This window comes from Capricornis sumatraensis, chromosome 2 (genome assembly GCF_032405125.1).
Source record: "Capricornis sumatraensis isolate serow.1 chromosome 2, serow.2, whole genome shotgun sequence".
Taxonomy (NCBI): domain Eukaryota; kingdom Metazoa; phylum Chordata; class Mammalia; order Artiodactyla; family Bovidae; genus Capricornis; species Capricornis sumatraensis.
Window position 1 is genome coordinate 166,039,061 of NC_091070.1, and position 22,972 is coordinate 166,062,032.

The 22,972-nt window shown below is 36.3% G+C and overlaps 1 protein-coding gene across 2 annotated transcripts in view; it reads left to right on the top strand.

Annotated features, from left to right (window-relative positions):
• Window positions 1-1,661: 1,661 nt before the first annotated feature.
• The window catches only part of ADGRL4 (adhesion G protein-coupled receptor L4), a 138,596-nt gene continuing 117,285 nt past the window's right edge, over window positions 1,662-22,972 (top strand). For both annotated transcript variants that reach the window (XM_068963952.1, XM_068963951.1), the window contains exons 1-2: window positions 1,662-1,778; window positions 3,148-3,297. In XM_068963952.1, the coding sequence (XP_068820053.1) occupies window positions 1,757-1,778; window positions 3,148-3,297 (172 nt within the window). In that variant the 5' untranslated portion in view covers window positions 1,662-1,756. The remainder of the gene's footprint in view (window positions 1,779-3,147; window positions 3,298-22,972) is intronic.

Consider the following 22,972-nt stretch of genomic DNA (forward strand, 5'->3'; position numbering starts at 1 on the left):
CCTGGAATGTGAAGTCAAGTGGGCCTTAGGAAGTATCACTACGAACAAAACTAGTGGAGGTGACGGAATTCCAGTTGAGCTATTTCAAATCCTAAAAGATGATGCTGTGAAAGTGCTGCACTCAATATGTCCATATATAAGGATATGAATTATTGTGATTGTGTTATTGTGATCAGTTATAGTTGTTGCCCCACTAGTTTATTGGGCTTCCATAGTCGCTCAGGCAGCAATGAATCTGCCTGCAATGCAGGTGCTTTGGGTTCGATTCCTGGGTCAGGAAGATCACCTGGAGAAAGGAATGGCAACCCACTCCAATATTCGTGCCTGGAGATTTCCTAGGACAGAGTAGCCTGGCAGGCTACAGTCCATGGGATCACAAGAATCGGACAGGACTGAGTGATTAACACTCCACTAGTTTATTTTGGTCTTTTTGGAGTCCAAGGGCCACAGCTTGTTCATCTTTGTGAATGCAAAGTAGATTCTTAACATGTTTCTTCAATTAAACAGAAGGCATATGAAATGTGACAAAGGTGTAGCCCACTGTTAAAAGGTGAAATGACTGGTGTCTGAGACACAAAGATCAGTCATTTCTTTATACTACTTTATCGAGGCATAATTTACATGCTATAAAATGCACAAATTTTAAGAGATGACATCTGACAAACCCATGCATTTAGGTAACCACCATACCAGTCAAAATGCAGAATATTCCCATTATCTCACATTTCCCTCTGTGCTTCCCTGCAGTCAATCCCACACTCCACTCCAACCTCGGGGAACTACTTATCTGCTTTCTGTCTTATAGATCAGCCTCACCTGACAGTTTAACTTTTACACTAAAACTGTTTCCTTGTTTCAACCTAAATGATCTGAATCTATGTAATCAACTCATATATAGTAACATGAAAGCTATATATAATGTACCAGGGGTTCAGGAGAGGTGACTGGTGAGCAGAGGGGTAAATTTTAGTTGGAGAAGCTCGTAGACATTTAATTCTTAACACTTGTGTTTTTGGTTTGCTTGGTTTTTACTCATTTTAGACATAAGCCTAACCTGTAAGCAAGATAGAGTACTTTTTATTCTTCACTATGGAACCCTGAGTTCCCACAAGGTGCAGACTGAAAGCTGGAAATCCAAGCCCTGTCGTTTGGAGCCAAGTTTCCAGTCTACTTCTATTTTTTTTTTTTTTAATTATTTATTTTAATTGGAGGTTGATTACTTTACAATATTGTATTGGTTTTGCCATACATCAACATGAATCTGGACCGACAGTTCTTTAGGGACAAGTATTAGTGGAGGGAGGAGAAAAAAAAAAAAAAAGACGTGTCCTGGGAATTGAGGTTGTAGGAAGGCGCCCCTGAGATCTAGGCAGTTTTGGAAGTTCTTTCGGGGATACGCTCCAAAGACACCCGGAACGCATTGACTTGAAGGTCTGCACCTTGAACCCCGCGCCCGGGGACGGGGCAAAATCCCTCCGCAGACTCCGCGGAGCTCACGGGGTTGGTAGCCCCGCGGCCGGGAGGAGGTCAGGGTGGCGTAGGGGTCAGGTCCGGACATGGCCTGCAGACTCAGCGCTGGACACACGCACTCACACAAAAGAGGCCGGAAAGTGGCGGGAGGAAGCGTCCGCGTCACGCGGGCCGTAGCCAGGAGTCTGGCGCGCCCGCCCCGCCGCGTCCCAGGTACTCGGTCCGCTGGTCCCATCGCTCCGCCCGCGCCTCCGCCACCGCCACCGCCAGCACCGCGGCGCCGCCAATGAGACTCCTCCCGCTTCTAGGTAAGTGTCAGGTGCCCGGCGGCCAGGGCTGCCCGGACCAGCACCTGTAGGGAGTATGGTATTTCTAAGGTGGTACTCACGGGCCATGTGCATTTCGCCAAGACTCCTGGGAGAACTGAAAAAGCCCTTCCCAGGATGTTTTTCTCCTTGGCCTTTCAACGCTGGGGTTCGATATTCAGTACCCAGGGACTAAGTCATCTCTTTGTTCTTGCTGACCAGGTCCCTAAGTCCCCAAAGTCCCAGACTTTGACCTTTCTTCGGATTGTCCCTCAAAAAATCTGGGAACTTCAAACCATTAACACTTGTGAGAGGTTTCCTGGCCTTGTTTCAAGGGGGACTGCTGGCCCAGACTTTGAGTTTCTTAAAAATCAACATTTTGATGATACTGTGTAGAAAAATAATAAATCACATCTTTGAAGCCAAATTAATTCTGGTTTAGACACTATATACAGCCCTATGTGAAGCTGGGATTTATAATTGAATGTTTAAGAATCTCTTGTTACCAGATAAGGCCAATTTATCTTGGATGACAGTTTTCAGAATAATGACTTGCATGATTCATAACTGCCCATCTCAAGCAGGCTTGTCTTGAGAAGGACTAGGACAACAATAAAAAAAAGAACGTCCTACCGCTTTTCCTTATCTTTTCCTAACAGCCCACAAAATACCATTGCCAACTTTGTTTACAAGAACTCTGAAATAAAGGCTTGTACTCTCTTACGCTGCAAGTTGTTGGTCATGTTTGAATGGCGTCCCGTTTCTGGAAGCTCAGTCTTTGACAAGTACATGGAGGGTTGTTTTTTTTTTTTTTTTGTCCCCTTCTAATGGGAGAAAATATAAAATAAACTTTATTATGGAAAAGATAGAATTTTGAAAGATCTTTAGAACACAGGAAAAAGAAAAAAAAAAAACATTAATTGCATTTGTCCTGCTCGATGATATAATACATTGCTTTTCATCTTAAAACAACAGATTTGACTTTGAAAAGACCAAGATACTCAGTTCACCTTGATTTCTTTCTGCACAGAGTCATTCCCAGGGTATGGATATTGTTTTACAGTCATGCAACTACATTTAAAAGTATCTCACCTCTGGGTGAAAGGTCCACTGATATTAGAATACTGTTTTCTTTATAAAGCCAGGTTGATTACGATGTTTCAACTTGGTTGAGGTTTACTTGATAAATGTTGAAAATGAAGAAAAGTGTTAATTCTTGCTTGTGTCCTGTTATTTACCTAAATTCTCCTTTAGGGAATTCTCATAAAGTATCTAGATGGGGAAAAAAAAGGATATTAATGTATATATTGTCTAATTCAACAATGGAAGAAGGTTTTTATTTTTGAAAAGGTATACTCTCTACTTTCCTTAGTGGGTTTTTCCACTTTGCTGAATTGTTGCTGCACTCAAAACTGTACCAAGACGCCTTGTCACCCAAATGCAAAATGTGAAATTCGGAATGGAGCTGAAGGCTGCTATTGCAACACTGGATATTCAGGAAATGGTGTCACAATTTGTGAAGGTAAACAATGTTTATTACCTCTTTTGTTGTGTATTTTAATATTAAGTTCTGATATGACTGCTTTTTTTCTAATCTAGAAATTAAGTTGTCTTACTTTATACTGCTTGATTTCATGCTATTGGTAAAAAAAAAGAAAGAAAGCTTAATTAACTAAACAATAAATTTGAACTTCACAGGTCAAACTTTATACTTGATTATGGATTTTTGGTGATTCCATGCATATCTTATTGGGTTAGTTAGAAAGTAGTTCCATAAAATGGCATGGAAATATCTGAATGAACTCTTGGCCAATCCAATAGTTTGGGTAGATTGCCCTTGAACTTAAGCTGGAAAACTAGGTTGCAGAGAGCAAAGTCAATACTTTCAGGGAAAAAAGCACAGAGAATTCATGACGACCAGGCTATATCCATACGTGATGCATTTAGAAACCTTCCTTAGTACTTGAGTATCTAAATTTGAGAATATCATTAAGAAATTCAAATTTTTTCTCCTGTGTACTCTGAACATATACCCTGGAGAGAGAGAGAGAGAAAATTTTGAAATATATTCTGTTCTGAAATAGTAGATCTTGTTTATGGAACTTTAGGCTAGAGCCTGGAGAAAGAACTCCAGGAAAGTTCCTTTGAGGTTACAATTTAGCCCGTTGGCTTGATGAACAGAACACCATCTGATAATCAAATTTAAGTGATTTCTTATCTGTCATCTCCATCATTATCATGCCTCTTCTTTCCTCAGTCTTCACTGAATCTTTATTCTCTCTTTCATTTTTAGTAGAATCTAGTTTAACTAGGTCAATAGGGCAAAATTCTCTGTAGGAGAAAGCAAGAAAAAAAAAGTTCCAACTTAGATAAATTAGTTTTAAAATATAATTAAATGGCAAGTTCAGATTAGAACTTTGTAGTATTACACTCTTAAATGTATTTAAGATAACATGAACTTTTTCTAATTAAGCCAGCATATTGTACATTGTTAATATTGTGTGTGTTTGCATATAGCATAAACAAGTTGCATCTTATAATTCAATTTGATAGGCTTTTAAAAAGATTAAATATGCAGTATATAGTAAGGCCAGACCTCATCATAATTAGTTTAATGTTTAAAAAATGTGGAGCAAAGCTACAGTTGCTTAATGGTGCATTAGATCAGGCATTTCTCCTTGTATATACAGCCAAGATTTGTAATTTACTATTGTACAAGCACTACAAAACTCTTTCCGTAAATAATCTTGAATTTTTATTGTGTATTTAATTGAATGGCATTATGGCAAGTTGATAGTTGAGTGACCTTCAAAATATGGCATCAGACATATTAGTGTGTTTTTCCACTAATCATTGCAAATTATACCAGAGTACTTTATAAGCAGTGTTGCCTTTTTGTTCTTTAGATACTTTTCAACTATCATGATTACCGTCATTAACATCAGTAATTTTTCACAATTTGGACCCTCATCAGTCAACCAGTTCATAATCATGTTTGTAATGATTTCTTTTGAAAATACATCTTCCATTATCCAATGCAGTTGTTTTTTCCCCCTGCAGTTAAGTCAATAGCCAGCTGAAGGGGAGAAAATATTTTCCATTGAAAAATAAAAATATGTCAAGACCTTTGGCGCTGCACTTCATTTTTAAACAGAACACAGTTTTTAATGGGAAGTTTTTTCTTTTAAAATTCTTCTTAAATTCCCTTCTCATTTAAAGAATGGTACATATTCACTTGTGTTGATATTCACTATTTGAGGTTTATAATATCCTCTTAAATTGTTCAATCAGTGATTTTCATCTTTTTCACCTTTTATTAATTCACTGACAGATTGGACACTTTTTTTCAGTAAATACATTTACTCTGATTTTTGGAATTAAAACATTTTTAACTTCTGAATCATCTAGGTTATATATTGGGCATGAATAATCTTGTTGCCTTTTTCTCATCTCTAAAGAGCTTCTCATCTTTCCTACTTTTCTCTAAGATTGTTAGTAGACCACTATGAAGTCACTGGGCAGAATTTTTGTTACAGAGGATGCCTACATTTTGAGCAATGAAAATTGGTTTTTTGGGGGGGAGGAATTATAAATATCATCTTCATTCCCTGATATCTCAGTTGGTAAAGAATATGCCTGCAATGCAGGAGACCCCAGTTTGACTCCTGGGTTGAGAAGATCCACTGGAGAAGGGATAGTCTACCCACTCAAGTATTCTTGGGCTTCCCTTGTGGCTCAGCTGGTAAAGAATCCACCTGCAATGCTGGAGACCTGGGTTGGATGCCTGGGTTGGAAAGATCCCCTGGAGAAGGGAAAGGCTATCCACTTCAGTTTTCTGGCCTGGAGAATTCCATGGATTGTATAGTCCATGAGATCACAAAGAATCGGACACAACTGATTTTCACTTTCATTATCTTTATAAAATTTGTCTCCCTCAAAGACCTCCCAAATAAATATCATGATAATAACCCAACCTTACTAAATGTATTCTGTTCCAAGAGTTAGTTTTGAATAAGTTATTTAGACTTTGGATTACACAGTCCCATAGAAACAAGTTTTAATAGTAGTGATTTTGTCTCATTAATTATCTTTTTATTAAACAAGTACTTATTATGTTCATCATCATTATCATTATCACCATCATCATTAGGATAGTTAATATCTACTCTGCACTTAGTCCACTATATTAATTAGCATAACACCTTCATCCATTATTATTCCCATTATATCTACAAGGAAATAGAGTCTTAAGAAGGTAAAGTGAAAATCTCAAGTGACAAAACAAATAAGTAGAGGAGCCAGGATTTGAACCCAAGTCTATCTCATCCCGTGCCTATATTATTACTCACTGTGTTTGACCATAAGGCCTCTGCTTATCAGATACTGCTCTGCCCTTGGGTTAAAATTATAAATAGGAAATTGGCCTTGATTTCTAGTATATCTGGGGTCAGTCACAGAATTATATTAATAGTTTGACACAATGTTATAAAAGGTATTAGAAGAGGTAAATTTGAAATGTCCAATCAACTACAAGGAACTTTGCGAGTGGAGGTGACATTTATACTCAGAATTGAGAATAAATTTGTTTTATTACGATCAATTTAATAAAGATCGACTTATTAAGGTGAGCTTCCCTGGTGGCTCAGGGATAAAGCATCTTCCTGCAGTGCAGTAGACCCAGGTTCGATCCCTGGGTTGGGATGATCTCCTGGAGAAGCATACGGCAACCCATTCCAGTATTCTTACCTGGAGAATTCCATGGACAGAGGAGCCTGATCGGCTACAGTCCATAGGGTCACAAGGAGAAGAACAGGAAAAACACCCACATTAAGATCAACAAAGTGACCAAGAGAACTCAGGCAAAAGGAATCAGCAGTAACAAAGGCCTAGAAGTTGAACATGTGTTTTGTTTGCTTTTTTATTTTGTTTTGAGGAGCTCCAATTATTTCATGCTGACTATATATCACAATATATATTAGTTGAGGGATCAGTGGAAATTAAGTCAAGATGTCAAAGGTATGGACTTTGTTCTGTTAACCAAAAAGGAACCACTGGTAGATATTAAGTAGCTGAATTACAATGATGAGACTGTTGATATTAGAAAGATGACTCCCTTAGGTAGAGTAAGAATGGATTAGTGAGGGTCAACCCACAAGAGGTCACTTACCCAACCCTAAAACCAATAATACTTTATATTTGTACAGTTTATTATAGTTTATGCTGCTTCTACCCAGTGTATCTTTATTCTTATATCAAGCTTTTGAAATATAAACTACAGATGCTGTCTTTTACTGACAAACACCAATATAACTGATTATAGCTGTTAATAGCTTCTGTTGAGCTCCATGCTACAGCCTTTACATATGAGAGAAGTAGGACTCTGAAAGCTTGAGTGAGTTTTCCAAGATCCCAAGGGTAATGTGGTAAACCTATGACTCAAACCCTGGAATCTCAGCCTTCTCTAGATTACCAAAAATGTCAGTGTATTATCAGTCACCTGACATAATCCAGGCAGTACAGATTTTTAAATCAAATTGTTGGGACAGTATAATTTTAACAAGAGTTTATTTATTACCACTTTATTGAAGTATTAATGATAATTTATTTATACACTTATCTTTATGCTGACATGTAAGTACATTTTAAGATAGGAGGTGAAAAAGATTGTGTAGAAATTTTGGGGTATGTTTAAAGACCATTGAAATTTTTGAAATTTAACTCTAAAATGTAGGTGATTTTAATTCTTTAAATATATATTATTATTCCTATTCCTTATGGTTCTCAGTACATTTTTGGTTACCTTCTAGTGCACAGTAGTTTACAAATATAGGAAGTTAAAGATCCCTCCTCTCCCAGGTAATGACGTTATAAAAGGGAAGAAGGTAGGAATGGCTGAAATAATCTTTGGGTACACCTAAAACACTATTGCTTGAGTTGGAATGAACTGAGCTGTGAGAAGCAAGAAGCAGGAGCAAGGTGGAGGATGCAGTTCAATGCATGTTTGGGTGAAAGGATGGGGTTGGGGTAAGAAAATAGTCTCTACTCTCGTATCAGCTCACTAAGTAGGGCAATATTTTTGGAAGTTTCGTGTAGTCAGAATGGGTAGGAGGAAAACACTTGTCCCAGGTAGGAAGAGGAAGGGTCAGGAAGGATGTAATTGTATGCATGTATAAAATTTTTTCACAGCTCGAGACATGCTATTATGAACCACATCACAGGCACTTTACAGAAAATAATGAAGTCTTGGTGCCTAACTCAAGGAGACACTGTATGATTAAAAAGTAGTTTTTCATTATTATCTAATAACCATATGTATGCTTGTAAAATTCAACTGGAAGAATATCATAATAAACTAGAGAGCAGTATCAGGCTGGTAAAGGTAGAAAGAACAGTGTGACAGTAGCTATCTAAGAGCAGAATGTGGGAGAAATATTAATTAAAATGGTCCACTAACATGAATCTGCCCAGGATAAAATAGAAGTGCTGAGAACATGTAATTGCTTCCATAACAATTTTTTTTTTCAGTAATAAAGAGGAGGCTCATCAAAATAGGCAAAGCAACAGTCATCAAAACAGATACAAAGCATGCAAAAATGTGTGTGTTGTGTACAAGCACATCGGTTAACACTATTAGGTATACTCTAAACTATGTCCTGCAAATAATAACTGTAGTTATAAATATTTAATGAAGTAATAATGTCTGTAATAGAAATGTGACCAGAAAAATAGGTCTTCTTTGCTCACATCTCAATGATATTTCATAGTTAATAATGATACTTACACATAGTCATGGCTCTATGATGTGTGTATATATATATATATATATACACATATATCTTTTGTCTTTTATGAAGTATAATTATATTCTGCATGTAAGTGATTTTTAAGAACAAACATGCTAAACAAGCTAATGGGTGTCATTCATTTCTCACCCAAGTAAATATCATTGTAAGATAGTTCATTTATGAAAATGATGCTATTGGTGCTCAAAACTGTTCTCGGACTTTTATTTATAATTTATATATATGACATAAATTGAATTTAAATTATTAAAAAATATATATATTTTTTTCCTATCCTCAATGACAGTGAGATTTTGAGAGATTTTTGTTTAATTTTCAAAATCTGATGGGTAACTTTTAGCCAAATCTGATGGGTAAAGTAGATTAATTGCCAAAATGATGTTAAGAAAATGGTGTGTGGTTATAAATTAATGTGTGGTGAAATATTTTTCATGAGTAGTATGGAATGAAACTTTTTTGATTTTGATATATTTTGATATTGCATGTAATAATTGCAAGATCACTGTGAATAAATATATCGACATTCAAGTTAATTTTCATTAGGATGCTTATGTTGTTATTTGTTTAAATATAGATATATCATATTCATGCATTCAATTCATAAACATTATCTGTTCTTCATGAATATAATTCCAAAGAACAAATGTAACAAAGATAAGTCTAATACACTGATGAACTAGATTCTGTATCAACTTATTTAAAAATGTTTTCACTGATACAAATATTTTATAAAATAAATATTACAGTGTAGGACAAAATGTCATAAAATGTGTCAGCACATTTTTGGGGAAACAGAGCAAGCATTTTCATATATGATAAAGCATCATCATTACTTTTAAAATGACTGAGAAAAAAGCAAAATGATTTCCTCATTCCAACAGTTAGAATATTCATTTTGTCCCTGTCATTTTTGAAACTTGTTATAGTTTTGAAAGTTTAAAAATTGATACACTTAATAATTTAATATACTGACATTCTATTTATCTGACCAAAAAAGATGGTCTGTCAGTTTAGTTTTGCCATGATGAGGCCAATTAAAAAGTCTGGCTACCTAAGTGAGTATTTATTAAGTTGGTTTGGAACAAAAACAAAGAAAATTAATCTTTAAAATATACTCATATTTGTCTTCTGTGGAGTTACAAACCCAGAAGGTACAGTGGATCAAAACTGCCTGGATCAGTTTCCACTAAAGAAGTGATTTTTCACAGCAGATTCTGAATCTTGTCTTTTTTGTCTTAAGGCTGAACATGGATATCTTTTGAATATTTGATTTTCATTTCTCATCTGGCATAATCAGCACTTCTGGTAGTTTATCTGCAACTTTTCTTATCCTTTTATACTTATTATTTGTAGCTCAGTTGGTAAAGAATCTGACTGCAGTGCAGGTGACCCGTATTCAATTCCTGGGTCAGGAAGAACCCCTGGAGATGGAAATGACAGGCTGTAGTCCATGGAGTCACAAGGGTCAGACACAACTTAGTGACTAAACCACCACCATCACCACCTTTTGTGATATTTGAGCTTAGGAGTAGAGAATTTAGTAGCAGCCAGTGCCAGCATTTTCTTTCATTTCTTCCTTTCTCTTTTTCGCCCTCTTTGCCCCCCTTCTCTACCTTCCTATCTTTCCTTTTCTCCAGTCCTTGGAAGGAGGTGCCTTATGATTTTTGTCATTGTTCAGTCACCCAGTCATGTCCAGCTCTTTGTGGTCCCATGAACTGCAGCACGCCAGGCCTCCCTGTCCCTCACCATTTCCCAAAGTTTCCACAAGGTCATGTCCATTGCTTCCGTGAGGCCATGTCATCCTTCAATGCCCTCTTCTCCTTCTACCCTCAATCTTTCCCAGCATCAGGGACTTTTCCAGTGAGTCAGCTGTTCGTATCAGATGACCAAAATAGTGGAGTTTCAGCTTCAGCATCAGTCATTCCACTGAGTATTCAGAGTTGATCTCCCTTAAGATTGATTGGTTTAATCTCCTTGCTCTACAAGGGACTCTCAGGAGTCTTCTCCAGCACCACAGTTCAAAGGTATCAATTCTTTGGTGCTCCGTGTTATTTATGGTCCAGTTCACACAACTGTACGTGACCATTAGGAAGACCATAATCTTGACTATACAAACCTTTGTCAGCAGAAGAATGTCTCTGCTTTTCAACACACTGTCTAGGTTTGTCATTGCTTTCCAGACAAGAAGCAAACGTCTTCTTATTTTATGGCTGCAGTCACCATCTGGGGTGATTTTAGAGCCCAAAGAAGAGGAAATCTGTTACTGCTTCCACCTTTGCTCCTTCTGTTTGCCATGCAGTAATGGGGCCGGGTGCCATGATCTTCATTTTTTTAATATTCACTTTTAAGCCAGCTCTTTCACTGTCCTCCTTCACACTCATCAAGAGGCTCTTTAGTTTCTCTGCTTCCTACCTTTAGAGTGGTGTCATCTGCATATCTGAGGTTGTTGATGTTTCTCCCGCCTATCTTGATTCCAGCCTGTAACTCATCCAGTCTGGCATTTCTCATGATGCACTCAGTGTATAGATTAAACAAACAGGGTGACAGCAGACAGCCCTGAAGTACTCCTTTCTTGATCTTGAACCAGTCGTTTGTTCCATACAGAGTTCCAACTGTTGCTTCTTGACCTGCATACAGGTTTCTCGGAAGAAAGGTAAGATGGTCTGTCCCATCTCTTTAAGAGCTTTCCACAGTTTATTATGATCCACACAGTCAAATGCTTTGGCATAGTTGATGTAACGGGTAGATGTTTTTCTGGAATTCCCTATCTCTCTATGATCCATTAAATGTTGGCAGTTTGATCTCTGGTATGGCTTTTAAGTAATATTTAAAGAATATTTTAAGATTTAGAAATCTATGTCTCAATAATATTACATCCACATTTTCTTTCATATGTAAAATATTACTAAAAATTTTTGAGGAAGTAGAATTTTTGTAAAACAAATGTATTTTTATACACTCCAAAGAAATTTCTTAGGAAATGAATAATAATGCAAAATTGAAAATGTATGAACTCTACTGTGCTTCTAGATAGCTGTGTAACAAGTTTTTTTTTTTAATGAGGTGCCTATTTCCTTGTGACTTCTTGTACTAAATGGAAAATATAACCTATTAAAAACTGAGGGTCTAAATTAACCCAAGGCTTACATTCCAGGATGCATGCTTTCTGTGAACTTCATCCAAATAAATAAAACACCTTTGCCAATTTCAGAAATTCTTTTCCTTGTAACTAGAAGTATGACCTCTTTCATCTGTTGTCAAATAAGATCACACAATAGAGAAAACAACTCAAGCACAATAATTAGGTAGAATGTCCTCAAAACATCCACTCTACAAGATTACAAATTCTTTTACTGTATAAAAAGAGAAAAATAAAGGAATAAACCATTATAAAAAACTTTAAGCTAATATTTTATTTTTAAAAAGAGAAGGAAAAAAGGACTTATGTCACTTAAGTTTTGCTGATCAACTCCACAGTTTTAAATTTGAAAAGTTCTCTAGTCTAATTTGACAGTGTCATTGTTCAGGAATCATTTTTCTAAGTCATTCTGTTTCATGTTTATCTCAGAGGACAATTATGAGAATGAATGAGACACAAACTAAGAAGTAATCTGAGACCTTAAAGAAGAGTTTAACATGGATATATGATTTTGGATTTTCCCAACCAATTTATAATGAAATATGAAAATGTTTCTTCATGTAGAAGACTCATTTGTTTTTAATTACTTTTTAATCAGTATTAGCTAGATGGATTCATTGCATATTTAGAATCAGAAAAGTAATATCAGATAACTAATGGCACAGAGAATTAAACAGAAATAGTAAAAGTAAACACAGAACTTCTGAGTTTGAATATTAGTAATCAAAAAGACTTATTCAGATTTCTATGTTAAATCAATCCTAGATAAGACTTACTATCTGAGTTAACATTATCAAAGTATTGACTTTTTTTCCTAGTGAAGACTATCATTTTCTTTGTTCTTACTGCAGGTTATAATGTTGATTCTTTATATATATATTATATATATATATATATATATCAGTTCAGTTCAGTCACTCAATCATGTCTGACTCTTTGTGACCCCATGAATTGCAGCACACCAGGCCTCCCTGTCCATCACCAAATCCTGGAGTCCACCCAAACTCATGTCCATTGAGTTGGTACTGCCATCTAATCATCTCATCCTCTGTTGTCCCCTTCTCCTCCTACCCTCAATCTTTCCCAACATCAGGGTCTTTTCAAATGAGTCAGCTCTTCTCATGAGGTGGCCAAAGTATTGGAGGTTCAGCTTTGGCATCAGTCATTCCAATGAACATCCAGGACTGATCTCTTTAGGATGGACTAGTTGGATCTCCTTGCAGTCCAAGGGACTCTCAAGAGTCTTCTCCAACACCACAGTTCAAAATCATCAATTCTTCGGCACTCAGCTTTCTTTATAGTCCCACTCTCACATCCATACATGACTACTGGAAAAACCATAGCCTTGACTAGACGGACCTTTGTTGACAAAGTAATGTCTTTGCTTCTTAATATGCTGTCTAGGTTCGTCGTAACTTTCCTTCCAAGGAGTAAGCATCTTTTAATTTAATGGCTACAGTCACCATCTGCAGTGATTTTGGAGCCCCCAATAATAAAGTCACCACTGTTTCCACTATTTCCCCCTCTATTTGCCATGTAGTGATGGGACAGGATGCCATGATCTTAGTTTTCTGAATGTTGAGCTTTAAGCCAACTTTTTGACTCTCCTCTTTCACTTTCATCAAGAGGCTCTTTAGTTCCTCTTCACTTTCTGCCATAACGGTGGTGTCATCTGCATATCCGAGGTTATTGATATTTCTCCTGGCAATTTTGGCTCCAGCTTGTGCTTCTTCCAGCCCAGCGTTTCTCATGATGTACTCTGCATATAAGTTAAATAAGCAGGGTAGTTACCTGTGAAATAATTCCTTCTTAGTGTAGTCGTGGCTGAGTGGTTAAGAAGATGGACTAGAAATCCACTGGGGTCTCCCCACTCAGGTTCAAATCCTACATGGTATTTACCTGTGAAATGTATATATATATAAAACGACTTACTGACTTTCTAGGTGACTCAGCCATAATGTGTCCACCTTCCATTGCAGGAGACACAGGAGACTGAGTTCAATCCCTGGGTTGAGAAGATCCTCTGGAGGAGTAAATGGCAACCCACTCCAGTAATTCTTGCCTGGAGAATCCCATGGACAGAGGAGCATGGCAGGCTACATTCCATGGGGTCACAAAGAGTCAGACACTCAGTGAGCAACTGAGCATGTGCACACATGCACACACACACATGCTCTTATAATACGTGCTACTGATGATAAAGCATCAACAGCAATAAAATTAGATCAGTATTCATTTTCTGCATGCTAAGTGAACAAGACAGTTCTACCATCTTATACTTTCTGTTCAGTTATATCTTTAGGAAATGCTAGGAAATTTAAGGTGGCTCAGACAATGAAGAATCCACATGCAATGAAGAAGACCTGGCTTTGATCCCCGGGTTAAAAAGAGATCTTTGAGAAGGGCATGGCAACCCACTCCAGTATTCTAGCCTCCATGGACAGAGGAGCTTGATGGGCCATAGTCCATGGGGTCACAAAGAGTCGGACACAACTGAGTGACTGAGCACGGCAGAAGAAATTTAAAGGGCTTTGCAGGTGATGCTAGTAGTAAAGAAACTGTCCTCCAGTGCAGGAGACATAAGAGATAAGAGTTTGATACCTGGGTAGGGAAGATCCCCTGGAGGGGGAAACAGCAACCCACTTCAGTATTCTTGCCTGGAGAATCCCATGGACAGAGGAGCCTGGCAGACTACTGTCCATAGGGTCACAAAGAGTTGGACATGATTGGAGCAACTTAGTACACATACCCACAGGAAATTTAAGTGAAAATTGTACTCTGGATGTGGGATTTTCATATATTGTAAACTTCTTTTGCTTTTCAAGAAAATATTAGTGTAAAGAACTAAGAAATTTGGAGTTAGCACCTTTAACATCACAAAGTGACTGACTGAGTCTCGATTTTTTTGTTTTGTTTATTATAGTTCCCTATTTGTCAGTATTTTTAAATTGCCAATTTCATTTTGCAAAATTGATGATATTTCTTTTGTTCTTAGAATGTCAATTTTCTACAGTCCCAGTTTTGATAAGGCACCAGCACACATTATAGCCAAATCCCAGTCATTTGGAGGCAAATTTACCAGATTATCCATTTTCCCATTATTTCTCTTCTTCCTTATTTGGTCTCTTTAGTGCTTCAATAAGTAACTTCAGATTTACAGCTTATTCACAAAAAGAGTAATAATACTGATGTTAATTTGAGTGCTTTCTCTGAGCCACCTTCTATTCTAAGCACTTTACATGAATTTATAAATTTAATCTTCATAACAACTCTGAAATAAAAGCTTATATTATCCTCAATTTATAGATTAAGTAATTTTCCCAGAGGAAACACATTCAAACAGTCACCTCGTATGATCCTCAAACTACTGTGTGAGGTAAATCTGCAAATAATGAAATTGAATCTCATTAATAAAAAATGAATTATTGTGGTTTTTTTCCCCTCCCACTTTGATTCTGCTTTTTTTCCCGCAACATTATCAAAACAACTGATAAAAATTAAAAAAAATGTGTGGGGTATACATTTATGACACTTTAGGAATAAGTGCAGGGAAGTCAAAACTATCTACAAGCTTTAATATTTTGATGAAATTTGTAGACCAGGAACAGTTATTTTACTCCTGTTTATCTATGTCTTTAAAGCCCAGTGAATTGACAATAAGTGAAATCAGAGAGGATTCAAAAGAAGTCTACAAATTAAGAACAAACTTCTCAAAGCAGAATCTTGTGCTACAAGTGGAATAGTTCAGTGTACACAGAGCAGGCTTCGGTGAAGATGGTGTCTTTTCCCTGTGGTGGTCATCTTCTTTCTCTTGCCCAGAAAAGGAGTAGAAACTTAAGTGATTGGTTGACATTATTTTCCTAAGGCTATGCAGATTGGTCTCTTTCCCACTGGTGTTTGCTCCCAAATGAAGCCAAGAAAATACTCTCAAAGAAAACTTTGTCACCTGCCTGCCATCACTGAAATTGAAAATTAATGCCATCTTTCTGCCCATTCCCCCCCTATGCTAACTGGAATAATGCTGGAAACTTCCTATGGCACACCCATATATATACAGGAAACTCAGAACTCTTGTGCTGAAGAATTTGCAGTTGTCTGGCAGACAGAATGTAGGCCAAAATACCTGTGATAATCAACATTGTTCTTTAGTTATAAACATGACGGTCATTTAAGGATAACCAATCATTGGAGAAAAGCCAAAAATACAAACACAAAGATGGATAAACAGAACAACTGGCCTAAGAAAGATACTTTCTAAGGAGAGGAATGAGGTTGAAGGAAAAATTCTAGTTGATACCCTCAAAGAGATTCTCAGAAAGTTTACATCCAAACAAAACAAATAAAATATGCTTGTGTGTATGAAAAAAGTATCATACCACAAAACACTTTCTTCTTTAGTGTATTCTATAACCTTTGTGCTACTCTATTCCTTGTGCTTTGTTTTTCCTTTTATTCATCTCCTTTTGTAGCAATCCCTCAAGACATTAAGCTGGTAAAATTGTCAGTAATGCAAGCAATTCTTAAAAAGAGAAGATTGAGACAGAAGTCTCTATTCTTGGGTTTTCTCTCCTATAGAAATGATCACACATAGAACAGGGAAGCTACAAATTTCAAATTTGCTTACACATCAGTGGAGGATACCTGTGGACTGCATAAGTCAAAATATTCTTAAATTCATCAGTTCAATACAATCTGCCTTTTTATAATAACCCACTTTCATCCCCTTGCTCCATCTCTCCCAAATCCCTTCCTTACTTTATCCTAAAGGTGAAACAGGGTAGTCAGTATGTTTTCTGATCCTAATTCCATGACCTACTGATGAATTTTCACATTGTGATATCACTAGTATTGGGATAGAGCTCATACGTGGTACCTAAGAAAAGTGCTGCTGCTGTTGCTGCTAAGTCGCTTCAGTGGTGTCCGACTCTGTGAGACCCCATAGATGGCAGCCCACCAGGCTCCTCTGTCCCTGGCAAGAATACTGGAGTGGGTTGCCATTTCCTTCTCCAAGCATTGTTGTTGAAAAGTCCCTGCTCCATTTAACTGAACTCAAGATTTATTTTTGATTCACTTATAACTTCTGTGGTTATAATAGTGCAATTATCTGCAGTTTACAACCTATGTTGTTTGTTTTCCTTGAGTGAGTTCCTGAATTCACTGGCTAATATACTTGATAGTTACTACCAAAAAAAATCTATCTTTCTGCTCCAATGAAATATATTTATCTTCTGATCTATATTATTCCCAGATTAAGGAAATAATATACAATAGAGGAGCAGAAAAATAATACTCAGAGACTGAAACACTAAAAGGCAAAGATGGAAACTATGAGAACAAAACTGAGAAACCAAACACAGAGAACCGAATACCCATCCAATCAAAGTCTTATTGAAGAGGGGTCAGGCAAGATTTAGCAAAAGAAATAACAAAAGATATAAGACATTTTCCCAAAGCTTAAGAAACACAGAAGTCTTCATTTAAAGTATCCTCCAATATTCACCTGTCTTTTGCACAATATGTTTGTGCCAAACATTTCAGCTTTTGTTTAAGGAATACCTCTATTGATATCTTGCTATAAAAGAGGAGTATAGTTTACTTTATAATCTGTCATTTTTATTTATACAGGCAAGATGTTTATTACCTCTATGCACCTAAGTAATAGAATATGTAGGCTTCTTCATTCATATAGCATAGTTGAAAGCCTACTCATATTATAGTGACAAAAAGTGCTTTTCAAAAAGACATTTGAGTGACTCTTACAATCGGGAGAGTGAGCAGAGGCCAAGCAGCCAAGATGTATCTATGACCCACTACAAGAAGATTTTCTGTCAGTCCTTTAGGCCGCCATTTCTATATTCATCTGCTTCCACTTAACTTCTACTTTATTTAAGCCCTTTTCTGATACTGCTGCTGCTGCTGCTAAGTCGCTTCAGTCGTGTCCGACTCTGTGTGACCCCATAGACGGCAGCCCACCAGGCTCCCCCATCCCTGGGAGTCTCCAAGCAAGAGCACTGGAGTGGGTTGCTATTTCCTCCTCCAATGCATGAAAGTGAAAAGTCAAAGTGAAGTCGCTTAGTCGTGTCCGACTCTTAGTGATCCCGTGGACTGCAGCCTACCAGGCTCCTCCGTCCATGGGATTTTCCAGGCAAGAGTACTGGAGTGGGGTGCCATTGCCTTCTCCATTTCTAATACTAATTATAATTTAAGAGAGGAAGGGTATGTTTTAGAAATCTTGCAGTATTACCCTGTCATCTTAAAATAATTACTACTCCAAAGTTTTGTCTTCCAGGTTTCCATTATTCAGTTCAGTTCAGTTCAGTCACTCAGTCATGTCCAACTCTTTGTGACCCCATAGACTGCAGCACACCAGGCCTCCCTGTCCATCACCAACTCCTGGAGTTTACTCAAACTCATGTCCACTGAGTCGGTGATACCATCCAACCATCTCATCCTCTGCCATCCCCTTCTCCTCTTGCCTTCGCTCTTTCCCAGCATCAGGGTCTTTTCAAATGAGTCAGTTCTTCGCATCAGGTGGCCAAAGTATTCCATTATTAAATCCTTTTTTTATATCCTTATTACTAACTAAGACCCAGCCTTGTAACTTGACCTCTCCTAGTATGTCATGCCCTAGTAACTAGATTCTTTGATAATATCTCATATAACTGTGCCAAGATATCTAAGGTCTCTTTTATTATTTATATGGACTAGTATATACAATCTTCCTGCAATGTGAGAGACCTGGGTTCCATGGGTTGGGAAGGTCCTCTGGAGAAGGGGAATGGCCACCCACTCCAGTATTCTTGCCTGGAGAACTCCATGGACAGAGGAGCCTTATAGGCCCCAGTCCATGGAGTCGGAAAGAGTCGGACTTGACTAAGCAACTTTCACTTCACACATGTGTGCGCGTGCATGCACGTGCACACACACACACACACACATACATGCACACGCACACACACTAGTCCTGTTCAACTGAGACTCTTATGATAATGGTTGTTAATGTCTCTCTCAGCTTTGAAATTCTGATTCTGTTATTGTGAGACTTTTATTTGAACTTTTGTCAATTTAAATGTCATCTTTTTTAGTAACTAATGGATTTTCTGCTCAGTTTGGAACATGAAAGCAAACCAGATATGGATTTTTGTCTCTTGTCTCTAAACAAGTGCTCTTTCCACTGTACCACCCTGCTTTTTACCCTGGTCTCTGGAGCTGACCAGTGCAGGTGAGGCTTTCCATCTACTGCTTGTGCTCACTTCTCCCTGCTCATGGCCATAGCACTATGATGATATTTTTTTTTTCCCTACTAAACCAAGATGTGACCTCAGAGTTCTTCAGACATATATTACACATCCATAGAGGTCACCAAATAAACAAAACGTATTTTCCATTATTTCCAGCATGAAAACCTGTTTCCTCAGTGACTTTCTTCTGTGGGGAAAAAAAAAAAAATTCTGGGCCAATCTTCAATGAACCCCCTGTATTACAGTGCTAAAACGTAGGGACTTAAATATTATCTAATATGATCAGCAAGAGAAGTGCTGTATCAGAGTCACTTGAATCATTCAGAAGAAACAAAAAGGCTATAAACCTTGATTTTTATATTTGCTCCCTTCTGGGAAAGGTTTAGACACTGTTGTATGTGGTTGAGAGTACCCCTTTTGAATAAAATAGTACACGTATTCATTTTGTGGAGAGGAGGGTTGATTCATGTGAATTTATAAGTACCATTTAACGAACAATCTGGAACAAAATGCTACAAAATGGAACTTGTCCTTCTGTTGCAATTTCAAAGGAACATTGATAATCGTTTATTTATAAGTGTAATGAGCCAGGGAGTTTGAGAGTAGACTTGATCAGAGGGGCCGTCTTCTCAGCTGGAAACCTATATGTAAATTTCTCCGTTCTGAGGATTTCATGTATTTCCAGGCATCAAAATACTTTGTCAGACAATAAATGGGATGGGATAATCAATTGTGTGGGTGCTCAGAAGAGAAATAGGCACTTTAAATGTTGGGACTATTATAAGCTTTGACTTAATGTCTAAGACTCAATACTTACATCAGTTTGCAAGGCCTTTTTTATTCTTATATGTTCAGAATGATTGTTTGCTTTTTCATCTTTTCCTAATTCCTTTTTATTTTTGTATTAGTTCATTAATATTGGAATAAGTGTTGATGGAATCTACCTGCTTTTTAATGGTGCTTGGGGAATCCCAACAGTGACTGCTGTTTGAAAATGGTGACTAATTCTTATTTTTAACTGCATCCTTAGAAACTATCAAAATTCCTGGATACAGTCTGTAAAATACATGGATTGTTTTTTGAGTGGTTATTCTGATTGGTTGGTGCCCCATTCTTACTATTCCATGTCTGTGCTAAATTTACCAAGATATTGTGTATGATATTCCTGCTTGCATAGATCCACACTCAGGTTTACTTGAATTCTCTACATTGTAACAAGACCCATACAGCAAGGTTACCTTATATATAATCCCATCCCAAGTATTTTGCTATAAATAAAAACTATCCATTATAACCAGATGGAAAATATATATGAATGATCAGTTCACTTAATAAACTTTACATTGGTTTTCTCCAAATTGCCTTTCCCTGTCTCATTTTGAGTGATCAACTATGCAAGACTGAATTTCCATTAACTTATCTGTTGCTCTTTTGAACATTTTCATGAATTAAGAAGCAGTATGTCCTAAGGCAGAGTTGTTTCCCATAATGGCACTAATGCTTTGTGATGACCTCCTGTTTTTGAAGTACTCTGGCCCTAATCTTCAGAGTCCTAGTTGTCACATTAACTGTGGTATTTTTTTCTGCATTTTATGTGTAAAATATGCTGTTTTCATAGAAATCCTTGGAATTGTGAAATTATTGGCACTTCAAAAAACTATTTTCACTTCTAATCATAACAATTGTTCTTTAATTTCAGAAAATAATTTTTCTGTCATTGAAAATATGTCTCACATTTATCACTTTTTACAATGAACTAATCTTTCTAAGTACAGCATTACACAAAGCTGTATGTACTCTTCAGTTACCTACTTAGGGTGAACTTTTGTCCTTTTTGCATTAATATGTACAAAGTAAGACTGTTATTAAAACAAATTTTGCTTTGTTTTTTAATCAAGCTCTAAATTTGATTAAAATTGAATAGATTATAACATGAATGAAGTGGGAAGAAATAAAATACTCTCTGTACAATACTTTATTACAATTTTAATACTTGTAATATATAAAGATTATGAAGGAAATATTGTCTTCATCCACAAAAATGTTGTGTTTAATTTTTGTAAATGTGTTTTAACCCTTCCTCAGAGTTATTCACCTTCTTGCTTTAGAAAACATTCTTTTCATTCTGTCTAGCAGTGCTGAAATCAACTAAAAGAGTATATGTTTAGGAGTATGTGGAAAAAATGCTTTGAAAAGCTCTAATGTATTATCTCAGATAATTTTTTCTTCCTGTCTTCTTGAGATATGATTTTATATCCCATATTTTATCAACTACCAAACTGGTCTCAAGAATATGAACTTACAATAAATAAATTTTTATAATTTGTTAGTGGCTGTATGAGATGATACCACTGGTAATGTACATTATACAGCATTTGTATAAAGGTATTATGATCATGCATTTTGAATGTTAAAAAATGAACAAATAATTTTTGTCTACCATGAAAATTGTAATTTTATGAATATTAAAACATTAAGGCAATATTATTGATATGTTTCAGCTCCTTTAACTGTTTAGTCCATTGCCATTGAGAGAAAAGGTACAAGGACTTACATTAGTGTCGTTTCGTGTGGAGTTGTGAGTAGGATGAGAATCAGTTATTAGGAGGAAAAACTTTTTTTTTTAAAGAAATTAGAATATAGAGAAAGAACTCCAGCACTTGAATATAATACATGATGGTAGTTTACATTCAAGTCAATGAATTTTCATTAAAAATGTGATTATCTTGAGTGTCATTGGTCTGCAAAGTTCAATTCCTGCTAAGTCCTTTTACACGGAATTTACCGCATGGTTATGCTATTTTCCATGTTAACTTGATTTTTCCCGCAATTTTATGTTCAGATAATTTATATTACCAAGAAATCCAGATTAGTATACAGTTTCAGAGATTCTCTTTATAATTGTTTAAAAGTTCCTGAACAAATTGCTAGAAGATAGAATTCCAGATGTGTTCAAACCTTGTACTTAGTTTAAGGAGGAAATTAACACTTTGGTCCTTTATTTGCCATGGAAAAAGATAATGACATTCTCTAGGAAGATTAGAATCTAACCAAACATTGTAGGCTATATATAGCATACAAAGCCTTGTGCCATTTGTGAAAACGTTATCAGGGAGAAAACCCAATGACTGATTTTTTGAACTGTATTTTTTAGGGACACAGATTTAATTTAGAGATTATGGTTTGAAAATAAAATTTACTGTATGAGTGTTTTTAGCTGATAAGAAATTGATTTTGTGACCTTGCTACACATTAATTGAAACATCTGCCAGTATATCTTGAAGTGGTTGAAGGAACTGTAGACACTTGGAATCGCATCATTTCTTCATGTTAAACTTACTAGTTAGTCACTGTTACCATTATAAAGAAAGAAACTAATTTTCATGGGAGGTCTGAATAATCTCCCTCTCTGGCATAATAAGTGGGATTTATGTAATTGACATTATATTTAGTTGTTTCACGATATTGAAGGTGGAGTCCTTTAATAGTGTTATTCTTACTGAGCAGTATGGTATTTTGTATTCTCTATTATCTTAAAGGTTATATTTATAAAACAAAAAATATTAAAGTGTGCATACATTAGCCCACTTAGACATAAAGATTATTATTTAAATTATTTGTTAAAATTTAAAATGTAGTTTTTAAAAAGTTACAGTAGAATGAAGGTAGTTATCAGTGTTCTGCATGTCTTAAATCTTAGCTTATTTAGCAGATATTAAGATGTGTTTACAGAGGAAAACCTGAATTGCAGAGGAGAGTTAAAACAAATTGTGAAATTTGTAGTCTTCCCAAAGAACACCAAAATGTTTTGAGATTATTTGGCTTGACTAATCAAATCAGTTATATATGCAATAATTATCCAGAAAAGTGAGCATCTCCACTTTATTTCTCTTTTGTGGATAAAACCTCAGAACTAAAATTTAGGTCATGGTTCTTTAGTGACATCATGCTGAAATGGCCCTCTGCTGATGAAAAATACATTCTAAGTATTAAAGAATTTATTATTAAAAGTGT